This window comes from Lontra canadensis, unplaced genomic scaffold (assembly GCF_010015895.1).
Source record: "Lontra canadensis isolate GAN:19392208 unplaced genomic scaffold, GSC_riverotter_1.0 scaffold9, whole genome shotgun sequence".
In the NCBI taxonomy this organism is placed as follows: domain Eukaryota; kingdom Metazoa; phylum Chordata; class Mammalia; order Carnivora; family Mustelidae; genus Lontra; species Lontra canadensis.
In genome coordinates, this window is record NW_022631003.1 from 12,378,800 (window position 1) to 12,391,029 (window position 12,230).

Below are 12,230 nucleotides of genomic sequence, written 5' to 3' on the forward strand. Positions count from 1 at the left end.
GGATCATGACCGGAGCTGAAGGCAGAAGCTTTAACCCACTGAGCCACCCAGGTGCCCCTGCATTTCTAATTCTTAACAAGGACTCTATTAACAGGTTAAAATTACACACCAAGCTAGGATACAACCTCTAATAAAGTAACCTAACAAATTGAATATGTCAATTAACTAGAATTTAGTGCACTAAGTTTAGAATATGGGGATAAATCACAAGACAGACTGAAGTCTCAGCAAGTATCTTCTGAGGTACGGGTTGGCAAAGTACAGCCTACAGCCCATCTATTTCTATAAATCCAGTTTTACTGAGCCCAGCCATTTCCTGTCATCTACAGCTGCTCTAAGCCTGACAGCACAAGGAGTAGCTGCAACAAAGACCACTGGCGCACAAAGCCCAAAACAAGTTCCTAACTGGTCCTTTACAGGAAAATTTGCCAACTCCTGTTCTAGGGTGCTATGAATAAAGTAAATTAAAAGTTGTTTTTTAACATTTTGGCTAATGTTCAAAACAGAATGACCCAGAAACCTTTAAAGTATTGTACATGTAAAAAGCATCAGAAAGATCTTAAATTTTGAAGTCAAAAGTCCCTGGTTTTTGCCTCAATTCCAACTGTGGCAGTTACGGGATCTTAAACAAGTTATTTAAAACCCTCAAGTTTATCTTTCCCATCTGTAAATGGAATTTGAGGCTACTGAAATATATAAACTGCCTAGTACAGAGCCTAGAATATAGCCTTAGTTCATCAATTTACTAAACCCTAAGAAAGACGGAAGATAAATGCATTTTTAACCCCCTTCAAAAACTGACAAACACTACCAACAAATGAGGACGGTAATGGTTTCATATCGGATAAACTAAAATTAAGGGAAAAAACCCTGCTCTACCAAAAAGCTTTCACAACTAGAAACTAAGCCTGAAAAACTAAAAACTCAGTTTTTAATAGAATTTTTAGAAAACAATATAGGATGGGACTAAGAGAAAAAGAAATACCCTCTGTTGCTTTGGTAACAAGGCAGTGTCCCAGGTAAAAAGCAAAAACAAGGACTTTAAATATCATTTAACTAGAATTCTGAAACAACTTTAATAAAGACTGTAAGTTTAACAGGGCACAGGAGTTCTAGTTAAATCATTTCTAAGGAAAAGAATTATCCAAACATGGGGTTTGTGTACATGTCAAGTTTTCTTTAATTGGATTCAATTTTCAGACTGGCATGTTTGCCCTCAAGATTCTGTATTTTTTTTTCCATAGCATTTATTAAATGTCTCAATTACCTGTTTCATTGTTGATGATGTGTCTCCCGATGAGGGCAAGGACCATATCTACCTTGACTACCACTCCACCCCAGTGCCAGGCAGAACCTGGCACAGAAAACACTGGCAGACCCACTGACTGAAGAACTTGCTCTCTGTGCCATCTAGTGGCCTACAGAAGTAACAGCTCTAGTAAATCCCAACTCTGGAGGGTCCTCCTGTACCCATTAAAATCACTGCTTGGAAGAGAAAAATGTAACATAATATGTGTAAGAATAACACAGAAAAAGTAAGAATAAGGTTACTATCACAACTGACTCAGTCCCCTACACCTTCTAGGAACTATAAAATGATCACGAATATCCAAAATAATGACACTGAGGTACTGCCAGATCAAAAATAAAAGTTCCCATTTTTCATATTGTAAAGACAAATGTTTAATGACAAGAAAGATAATATTCCATTTGTCAGGAATTCTTGTTAGCAAAAAAAAAAAAAAAAATTTTTTTTTAACCAAACTTCTTTCAATAACATCTCTGAAGAATTTTACTCCTAATGCTTTGGGATTTTGTATCAATAATCAGAAAGTGCTAAAACTCTCCCACCATCCATGCAGTAACATACCTACATTCCACAGCCTTAGTAAACAAACCTTTCCTGATATCTAGGCCTTCGTATGGCAAATGTGTACCTTAGACTATGGTGACTAATTTGTTGGTAGTTACAATAATAAAGATACTGTTACTCTAAATATTCAAAACAAACCTGCCTTAGAATTCTAAGACAGCTAACTGAATCAAATTTGGTTTTGTTCCCTTGTTTTTTAAAAAGTAAAACAACAAATCCTCAGACTACCCTATACTCCAATTTATTTGAATTTACTATTGGTGCAGTGGCTCACAAACATTCTCCAATATGTAGGATGACATTAACAACTATTAATATTAGTACTAATCTTACCAACACACCCCACAACTATCTCCCACCCTTCTCTCAAACCTGGGATTGGCAGTAGAGATGAACTATACAGTAGTTTTATTTTAAAATATTTATTTATTTGAGAAAGAGAGCGAGTGCACACATGCACACATGCACAAAAGAGTGAGAAGCAGGCTCCCCAGGGAGCAGGGGATCGCAGGACCCAGGGATCATGACCTGAGCTGCAGACAGCCACTTAAACCAACTGAGCCACCCAGGCAGCCCTAGTATTTTTTTTTTTTTTTTTAATTTATTTGACAGAGATCACAAGTAGGCAGAGGCAGGCAGAGAGAGGAAGTGAAGCAGGCTCCCCGCCAAGCAGAGTCCAATTCGGGGCTCGATCCCAGGACCCTGGGATCATGACCCAAGCCAAAGGCAGAGGCTTTAACTCACTGAGCCACCCAGGAGCCCCAGCCCTAGTAGTTTTATGGGACAGAAAAATTAAGCACTGTGTATGACAGCAATTGCATAACGTGTATGTGCATTTTATCCAAACACTTATTAGGACTGCTAAAACTAGATTTTAAAAACAAGAGTCTTTTTTTTTTCTTTAAAGATTTTATTTATTCATTTGACAGCACAAGCAGGGGGAGCAGCAGGCAGAGGGAGGGAGAAGCAGGCACCCCACAGAGGAGGGAACCCCATGCAGGCCTCAATCCTAAGACCCCAGGACCACAACCCTAGCGGAAAGCAGACATTTAACTGACTGAGCCAACTAGGTGCCTCAAGAGTCTTGTTTTATTTAAAATGAAAAGATTACCGGATTTGATGGCGTCCCTGTTGATTCACTGCTACTGCTTCTTTCACAACATATCTCCCTTATTACACACAGAGCAAGGCTCTCATCAAAGGAAAGGGAAATACTATCAGACTTGTGGCGCTTTCTCTGCCGTTCTCCAGGTAATTCATCTGAATGTTCTTCTGGATACATAAAGACAGACAAGTTAATTAAAACCCTATATTGTGATTCATTTAGCAAATGAGCTGCCGTTAAGTACCTACTTGTACCAAAACTTTATTTCAATGAAATTAAACAGAAAAACAGTCAATTACTACTATTTCAAAGGTGAACACTTCTACTGGTTCTGTCCAACTAAGAGCTATGATAGAATGCTCTATTTTGGGGGCACCTGGGTGGCTCAGTCGGTTAAAGCCTCTGCCTTAGGCTCAGGTCATGATCCCAGGGTCCTGGGATCGAGCCCAGCATCAGGCTCTCTGCTCAGCGGGAAGCCTGCTTCTTTCTCTGCCTACTTGAGATCTCTAGTCTGTCAAGTAAATGAATAAAATCTTAAAAAAAAAAAATGCTGTATTTTTTTTTTTTTTTTTTTAAGTAAGCACTACAGCAAATGTGGGGCTTCAACTCACGGACCCAAGATCAAGAATCACATGCTCTACTGACTAAGCCAGCCAGGTACCCCCAGAACACTACATTTTAAAAAATCTTTTCAAGCTTGTGGGGTATGTGGCCGGCTCAGTAGGAGGAACATGTGACTCTTGATCTCGAGGTCATGAGTTTGAGCCCCACATTGTGTGTAGAGATAACTTATGTACAAATGTAAATAAACTTAAAAAAAAAAAAAAAGCTTTTTAAGCTTCTTTCAGAATGTCATCTCCATTAAGTCACAACTTATTTATTTTTTTTCGAAGATTTTTTATTTATTTGACAGAGATCACAAGTAGGCAAAGAGGCAGGCAAGGGTGGGGGGGAAGCAGGCTCCCTGCTGAGCAGAGGGCCCAATGCGGGGCTGGATCCAGGACCCTGAGGTCATGACCTGAGCCAAAGGCACAGGCCTAACCCACTGAGCCACCCAGGTGCCCATGTCACAACTAATTTAACACATGTAGAGCTTTCATGAACCAATCTAAATTTTTGTTAAAAGCATACTGTAGTATTATGCTTAGCAAAATAAGTCAATCAGAGAAAGACAATTATCATATGATCTCCCTGATACCGGGAAGTTGAGAGGCAACGTGGAGGGCTTGGCGGGTAGCAAAGGAATAATTGAAACAAGATGGGATCAGGAGGGAGACAAACCATAAGAGACTCTTAATCTCACAAAACAAACTAAGGGTTGTGGTGGGGTCGGGAGGCGGGTAGGGAGAGGGTGGTTGGGTTATGGACTCTGGGGAAGGTATGTGCTATGGTGAGTGCTGTGAAGTGTGTAAACCTGGCAATTCACAGACCTGTACACCTAGGGCTAATAATACATTATATGTTACTTAAAAAAATAAATTTTTTTTTAAAAGCATACTGTAGGATTTAAGATTTATTTCTGAAAAGAACGAAAAATGTTTAATTTACTTAGATGGTCTTTTTTTTTTTTTTTTTTTTAATAATCCACCTATTCTAGAGACAGATTGAGCAAGCATGAATGGGAAGGGCAGAGGGAGAGAATCTTAAGCAGACTCCATCCTCAGCACAGAGCCCGAAGCAGGGCTGAATCCCATGACCCCAAGACCACGACCTGAGCTGAAACCACGAGTCAGATGCCCAACTGACTGAGCCACCTTGGCACCCCCTACTTAGAAGGTATTCTTAACATTCCACAATTTCCTCAGTACCCTGTATTTTCAATAGGAATCAAAACCAGTGATGGTTTCTTTTATTTTAAATAATGAATTATCTCCGACTTAGAATGTTACCAAATCTATCAGGAAAATAAATGAGTCTTACCATGTAGTATATTGAGTATAAAAATAATTTCCAAGTGAATTAAAGAGCCAAACACAAAGAATAAAACCATCCAAATACTTGTAAGAGAATTTTCTTATAATACCAGAGTAAGGAAGTATAACTGCAAAGCTCTCAAGAAAAAGTTTACCAAGACTAGATTATGTTGATTAAGGTTTACACGGCAAAATAAAACTTAAAAAGCAAATGTCAAACTGGGAGAAAATATCCGCAACATACATAAAACAGTTACTATCCATTATATACAAGTCCTCCCACCAATTAAGAAAAACAAAACCTGATTTAAAAAATAAAAAGTCAAGGGAAGCCTGGGTGGCTCAGTCAGTTAAGTGTCTACTTTGGCTCAGGTCATGATCCTGGGGATCCCATACAGGGCTCTCTGCTAAGCAGGAACCTGCTTCTCCTTATCCCTCTGCACCCCCTACTCACACATGCTCTCTGTCTCAAATAAATATTAAAAAAAAAAAAAATCTAAGATATGAAAAGGCAATTCACAGAATACAAAGAACTAATAAACATATGAAAAAATCTCCTATCTCTTACTGACCAAGGACATGCAAATTAAAACAAGATACCATTTATCACCCATAAGAACTATGAAAGTTAAAATGAGAGAGTGTTTCAAAAGATTTGAGAGGACATTTTTATACACTGTTGGCAGAAATGTAAAATAATACATTTTTGTGGGCAACCTCTATCCTAGAGATTGAGAGAGAAATACCTGCATAACCACTTAAGGATGTATGTGGCAAGGTGTTCACTGCAGCCTTGTACGTAAATACCAAACAGGGTTATGGGATTAAATAAACTATAATCCATATGCCTGAAACAGGTGCAACTCGCACACCTCTGCTCACTCCATTTCCTTCTCTTGGCCTTCCTAGCCAGAAGACATCTTTTTCCTCTTAATTCCCCACTGTTATATCCTATATTTTAAGTAATTCTGTGTTGATCTCCATAAATAGATCAAAAGTTTTTTTTTTTTTTTAAAGATTTATTTATTTGACAGAGAGAGATCACAAGTAGGCAGGGAAGCAGGCTCCCCACTGAGCAGAGAGCCCGATGTCGGGCTCAATCCCAGAATCCTGGGATCATGACCTGAGCTGAAGGCAGAGGCTTTAACCCACTAAGCCACCCAGGCGCCCCTAGATCACAAGTTCTTAATAAAAGTTCTTAGTCATGTTTGTATTCCCTGCAAAAGGTGATCTTGGTTGAAGCCTAAACCATGCTCATAATTTTTACCTCCATAAATAACACTTGGGGCTTTTTTTGTGACTATTAAAGTATTACTCATTATAGAGGTCTTAAAAAAATAGAAAATTTTAAAATGTATATCAATTGTAGTGCTACCATTGAGATTACCATTAAAATTTTACTGTAATAATTTTCTAGTTTTTAAAATTTCCTTTTAAAAACGTATTTGAACCACACTAAAATGTACAATTTGGGAGTGGTTTTCTCTGAAATCTTCTTTTACATTACTTTTAATGGCTGCAGAAGATGGTGTCTGTGACATAGGTTCATATACAATTTATTGTTTTTTTTAAAAAGATTTTATTTATTCATTTGATAGAGCATGAGCAGGAGGGAGAGGCAGAGGGAGAAGCAGACCCCCAGTGTTCAAGAAGCCTGACACAGGGCTGGATCTTAGGACCCGGAGATCATGACCTGAGCCAAAGGCAGATGCTTAACCATCTGAACCACCCACATGCCCCTATACTGTTCATCATAATTCAACGATTTAGTCTACAAATCTGAGCACCTGCTTACTGTCTGGCACAGTGCTAGGCCGTGGGTATACAAAAGTGAAGTCAGCCATCATCCCTGCCACCAGAGTTTAATTTCAAGTATCCAGGCAACTGAAATATAATTATTTATTAGCTATAATGAGTACTACGAGAAAACAAGCAGGGAGCTAAGGAAAGGAAAAGAGAATTACTTTTCTGGCTGGTTAGAGACAGCCTCTCTCAGAAGGTCACTTTTAAGCAAAAACAGAAAAATGAGGAGCTGATCATATAAGCAGAGATAGGAAGAACTGCTGGCAAAAAAAAAAAAATCTGTCTGAAAACATCCTTAAAGAAGGAAGAATTTTTGACTTGAGGAACCAATTAATAAGTACAGTGGAAATAGAGGTGGGGGGAAAGGGCCAAAAACCAGGTTAAAGGTAGATTATGGCCTTGTAGGCGGAGGGAAAAAGTGTGGTGCTTTAAGATTCTTCTTTCTTGGGGCGCCTGGGTGGCTCAGTGGGTTAAGCCGCTGCCTTCAGCTCAGGTCATGATCTCAGGGTCCTGGGATCGAGTCCCGCATCGGGCTCTCTGCTCAGCAGGGAGCCTGCTTCCCTCTCTCTCTCTCTATGTCTGCCTCTCCATCTACTTGTGATCTCTCTCTGTCAAATAAATAAATAAAATCTTTAAAAAAAAAAAAAAAAAAAAAAAAGATTCTTCTTTCTTTGAGAGAGAAAGAGGGTACAAGCCAGGGGGAGAGGGAAAAGGAGAAGCAGACTCCCCACTAAGCAGGGAGCCCAACGTGGGATTGGATCTCAGGACCCGGGGAGCATGACATGAGCTGAAGGCAGATGTTTAACCAACTGAGCCACCCAGGTGCCCCCAAAAGTACGGGTTTTATCTGAAGTAACAAAAGTGGCTAAGTGGAAAGAGATACAATTCAATTTACTTTTTTCCATCTCTTTTAGTACTACATGATGGAACACAAAAGCAAGAGCAAGAAAAATCAGAATGCTGTTGCTATGGTCAAAGAAGATATAGCAATGGCCTGAACTAGAGTGATGACATTTTCTACCATATATCTTTAATTATAAATGATGCTATAATTAGTGTCTCTACATATATAATCTTGAATTTCTGATTATATCTCTAGAATAGATTTCTAGAAGTACAGTTACTAGAATAATAAGAACTACAAACCTTTTTATAATCCATAAAGGTCTAACACCACCAACTTATACCAACAGATACACCAATAGTACATCAGTACCAATACACAAGCTAACAATGATGAGTCAAAAACTCATCTCTGTTAATCTGATAGCCTAGGAAAGACACTTCTGTATTTTTTATTGTGTATAAAGTGAAATCACTAAAATCCATCCCCTCCCTCCTATTTATCAGTCATTTGTGTTTACTATGAAAATCTTGGGTTTTTGCCCTTTTGGCTATATGGATTTTGATATTTTAATCAATTATAGGGGATTTTTTAAAAAAGATTTTATTTATTTGACAGAGATCATAAGTAGGCAGAGAGGCAGGTAGAGAGAGAGGAGGAAGCAGGCTTCCAACTGAGCAGAGAGCCCGAGGCGGAGCTTGATGCCAGGACCCTGGGATCATGACCCGAGCCGAAGGCAGAAGCTTTAACCCACTGAGCCACCCGGGCGCCCCATAGGGGAACTTTTTATGTAATAAGGGTATAGCACTGTCAAGTTAAAGTGAATATCCTTCAAATACATTATAATTATCTCATTTCTCTTTTAAACTTATTTGGAATTCATTTTGGCATATAGTACAGACAGAACTTGTTTTTTCTTCCCCAGATAACTAACCATTTGTTCCAGTCCCATGCAGTTAACAAAACATCCTCTGTCCTTAACCGCCCTCTGCCCTCATGTACACTCTAGTCCAGGTTTGTCTATTCTATCTCACTGATCTGCTGAATACTTTTTTCATCTGAATCATACAGTTTTAGTTAGTATGACTTTTGACCAGGCAACAGCCTCCTCCACTACCTTTTCTCTGTAAAAATGTTTTAGCTATTTTATCTCTTCTTCAGGTCTAGAGGTTACTCATTTTGCTTATTTTAAACTCAGTGGTGTGTTTTGTCACTTATTAGAAACAACAAATATTTTAACTGGTAAGGTAACTAAGGACTAAAATAAGAGCTTATACACTTGTTCTCTATTACCTTGAATAAGAGGCTGCTGGCTAACTATGAATTCCAGTGGAGCCCAGGAAACTGTGCCTGCTATAGTCATCAGAAAAATGTTGCTAAGAGGAGCGCCTGGGTGGCCCAGTGGGTTAAGCCTCTGCCTTCGGCTCAGGTCATGATCTCAGGGTTCTGGGATCGAGCCCCGCATCAGGCTCTCTGCTCAGCAGGGAGCCTGCTTCCCCTCTCTCTCTGCCTGCTTGTGATCTTTCTCTCTGTCAAGTAAATAAATAAAATCTTAAAAAAAAAAAAGAAAAATGTTGCTAAGAAAGCAATTTTTAAACCAAATAAATCAAATAAAATTAAGAATGAAACTCAGAAATTCACCTAAAGCAAAAAAAAAAAAAAAAAAAGGCACAATTTCTTTAAGTCTAATGCATTAATTTTATTAGAGAATAAAGAGTGAAAAGCTGTTTGGAAGTGTTAAATAATCATATATACCTGTCTCACTAATTGTTCTCCTTCTAGATGAGGTAGATGGTCTAGAAACCAAATCTGAAGATGAAGGTTTCTCTTCCTGCAACTCTTGCACAGGGTCCTAAGCATCCAAGAGGGGGAAAACAAAAACGAACTTTTAACACCAGGAAGCTAAAAATAATTTAAAATAACCTAACTTTCAAGAAACATCAAACTAGAATGTGTTCATTTCAAAGATTACCTTTTGATCACTCCCACCTTCAAGGTGACACCTATTTTCACTCACACATGTGCCTGAATCTGATGATTCTGATGGGGGGGAAAAACAACATAACAACAGAGAATCACAAAATAGGAAAAAAAACTAGTCTGTCAGTCCAAGACAAACTCCTTACACAATTTAACCTTTCAACAAACAGTAAATGTGTATCTCCCAGGAGCCAAACCCATGCTAGATACTGGAGATGTAAATAAGATAATTCAATTTTATTTAATTTTTTAAAGGCCTTATTTAACTATTTGACAGAGATCACAAGTAGACGGAGAGACAGGCAGAGAGGAAGGAAGGGAAGCAGGCTCCCCGCTGAGCAGAGGGCCCGATGCGGGGCTCCATCCCAGGACCCCAGGACCATGACCCGAGCTGAGGGCAGAGGCTTTAACCCACTGAGCCACCCAGGTGCCCTAAGATAATTCAATTTTAATACAGAGTAGTTTTCATTAAGAGTAACAAAAGTATAATAAACAGGATAAAAGAAGTATTATAAGGTAAATCAGTGAAGAACACAGAGCAATGATTATTTGGTAGGGACAGAGCAGGGTCTGAGGAAAAAGGAATCAGAAAAAGTTTCACATAGTAGAATTTGAAGCAACAGGACTAAAAAAGGCTATTCCAGACTGAGGAACACCCTGTGAAAAAAGCACCCAGAAGTGAATTACCAATGCTCTGTTGTGGGGAATTACAGGGAGTCAATTATTCCTGGTATACAAGCAAGATGACAAAGGACCCTGTGTGTCTTGTGAAACTGCACAAGGACGGCAACAAGCTGCACTTTTGCCCTCAAGCCTGCATCATCGCATTCTTCCCAGCAACACTTCAGAAGCTGCCCTGTGGCACTGCTGCAGCCACTCACCATTAAAAAGGTTTAATCCAATAGATAAAACTGATTGGCTAGCTCACAGCAAGTTTTTTATCCAGGGAATAATAAGGAACCCCTAACTGGTCATTTTAAGCAGAGGAGCAACAAATTACTTTGGCAAAATAGAAGAAAAAGAGAGCAGAGGGAGGGAAGCCAGTACTAAACAGTAACAGCAATAATACAAATGTCAAAATAGTAAAGCCTAAACTAAGGCATGGAAAAAAGATCAATTCCAGAGAAGTTAAAAAGGTAAAAACCAACAAGGCCTGGTGTCTGATAAATGGATAAATGGGTGGTACCATTCACCAAGAGAGAAACTTCAGAAGGTAAACAGATTAAGAAGGAAAGATAATGAATTAAGTGGATGAAACTCATTCAGGTAGGTGGGTTTAATTCGTAGATGGATGTACAGACCTAGAGCTCCCAAGACAAAATTTCAGATAGGAAATATGCCGTTGCCAAAGGTCGTAATTAAATACTTTGTTATTCTCTTGGAAGCATTTTCATTTTAATAGGTATGTCAGGCCCACGCATTAATATTCTGGAATTATTCACATTATCATAATAGTTTCTTTATATTATGGGTTATGTATTATACTGATCTTAAGTTGTACATATAGACAGGTTATATTTTGTTTTAATAGAAGAAGTGTTACAATTCAGATATAATAAAAAGGAAGTACTAGGTGTGACAGGTTGAGAACAGTTACAGGAGTTCTGAAGTTAATTCTACTAACTAAAACCTGAAACAAACCCAGAATGGAAATAACCTAAGTAACCTATAGGTTACCATCTCACTAATATAATTTTCCTAGTAATCTAACAAGGTTTCTTTACATGAATGAATGAACACATCAGGGATAATATTTAAGAAAACTGAAAACACTACTATAATAATATAGTTGTTTGTTTTATTTGCCTTCATTTGATTTCATAAAGAGTTCTGTAAAACATTAAAAAATATCACCAGTCTAACAGTCACTTTTACTCTAGGATAAGACAGTGATGCCCTTTTCTGGGTCTTAAGTCCTAACTATGGAAGAGGATTCAACTCAACACATTTATTAAACATCCTGTTAATAAAATACTGTAGTGTTGATGCAGAATACAAACCTGATTAGGATATAAGAAAAATACAAACAAGTGTAATAAAACAACATAACAATAAAGTCTCAATACAGACTAGTGGAAGGATAAAAGAGTGGCCAGTTCACTGCAGGAAGTAAACAAGCTTCTGAGAACAGTTTTTAATTTTAATTCAAGACTGGGCTTTAAAAGGTCTATGGTGTGTTGGGAGCCAGCTCCTACTGCTACTCAAAGCAGACTGTGTACCTTTCTTACCAACTCCATATATGTAGCCTGAAAATGGCCAAGGTGGGAGTTATTTACACCATGGAACTCAGCAAACACCAAAAATCAGGGCTTTTCCCCCTGAAAAATGGGTTGTTAAACATTTATCAGCATATCACTGTATATGTTTATCTCTCTGAAATAAGAACCCAATGCTTTCATCAGAGTATGCAAGGAGTATGTAACCCAAAAATAACCAGTTAAGAACTGCAAGTCTACAGGTAGGGAACTTAAATGCCACTTACCTGAATAAATTGATAAAAGTTTTGTCTAATATAAAAAACAAAAAAGTGCTCATCCATTCAAACTGTCCTACTTAGGTATCTGTATTACTTCCCAAGCCTTTCAATACATGTTTCAAGGTTTGATCATATGTTGAGTAAGCATGGGCTTGAAATTATCTACCTTTCAGAAACAACAAATGTTGGTGAGGATGTGGAGAAAATGGAACCCTCATGCACTGTTGGAGGGAATG

General features: G+C 38.3%; 1 protein-coding gene across 3 annotated transcripts in view; it reads right to left on the reverse strand.

Annotated features, from left to right (window-relative positions):
• The window catches only part of MDM2 (MDM2 proto-oncogene), a 28,557-nt gene that overhangs the window by 5,931 nt on the left and 10,396 nt on the right, over positions 1-12,230 (reverse strand). For all 3 annotated transcript variants that reach the window (XM_032854856.1, XM_032854857.1, XM_032854858.1), the window contains 3 exons: positions 9,511-9,578; positions 9,294-9,390; positions 2,985-3,145 (listed from right to left, as the gene is read on the reverse strand). In XM_032854856.1, coding sequence (XP_032710747.1) covers positions 2,985-3,145; positions 9,294-9,390; positions 9,511-9,578 — 326 coding nt within the window. The remainder of the gene's footprint in view (positions 1-2,984; positions 3,146-9,293; positions 9,391-9,510; positions 9,579-12,230) is intronic.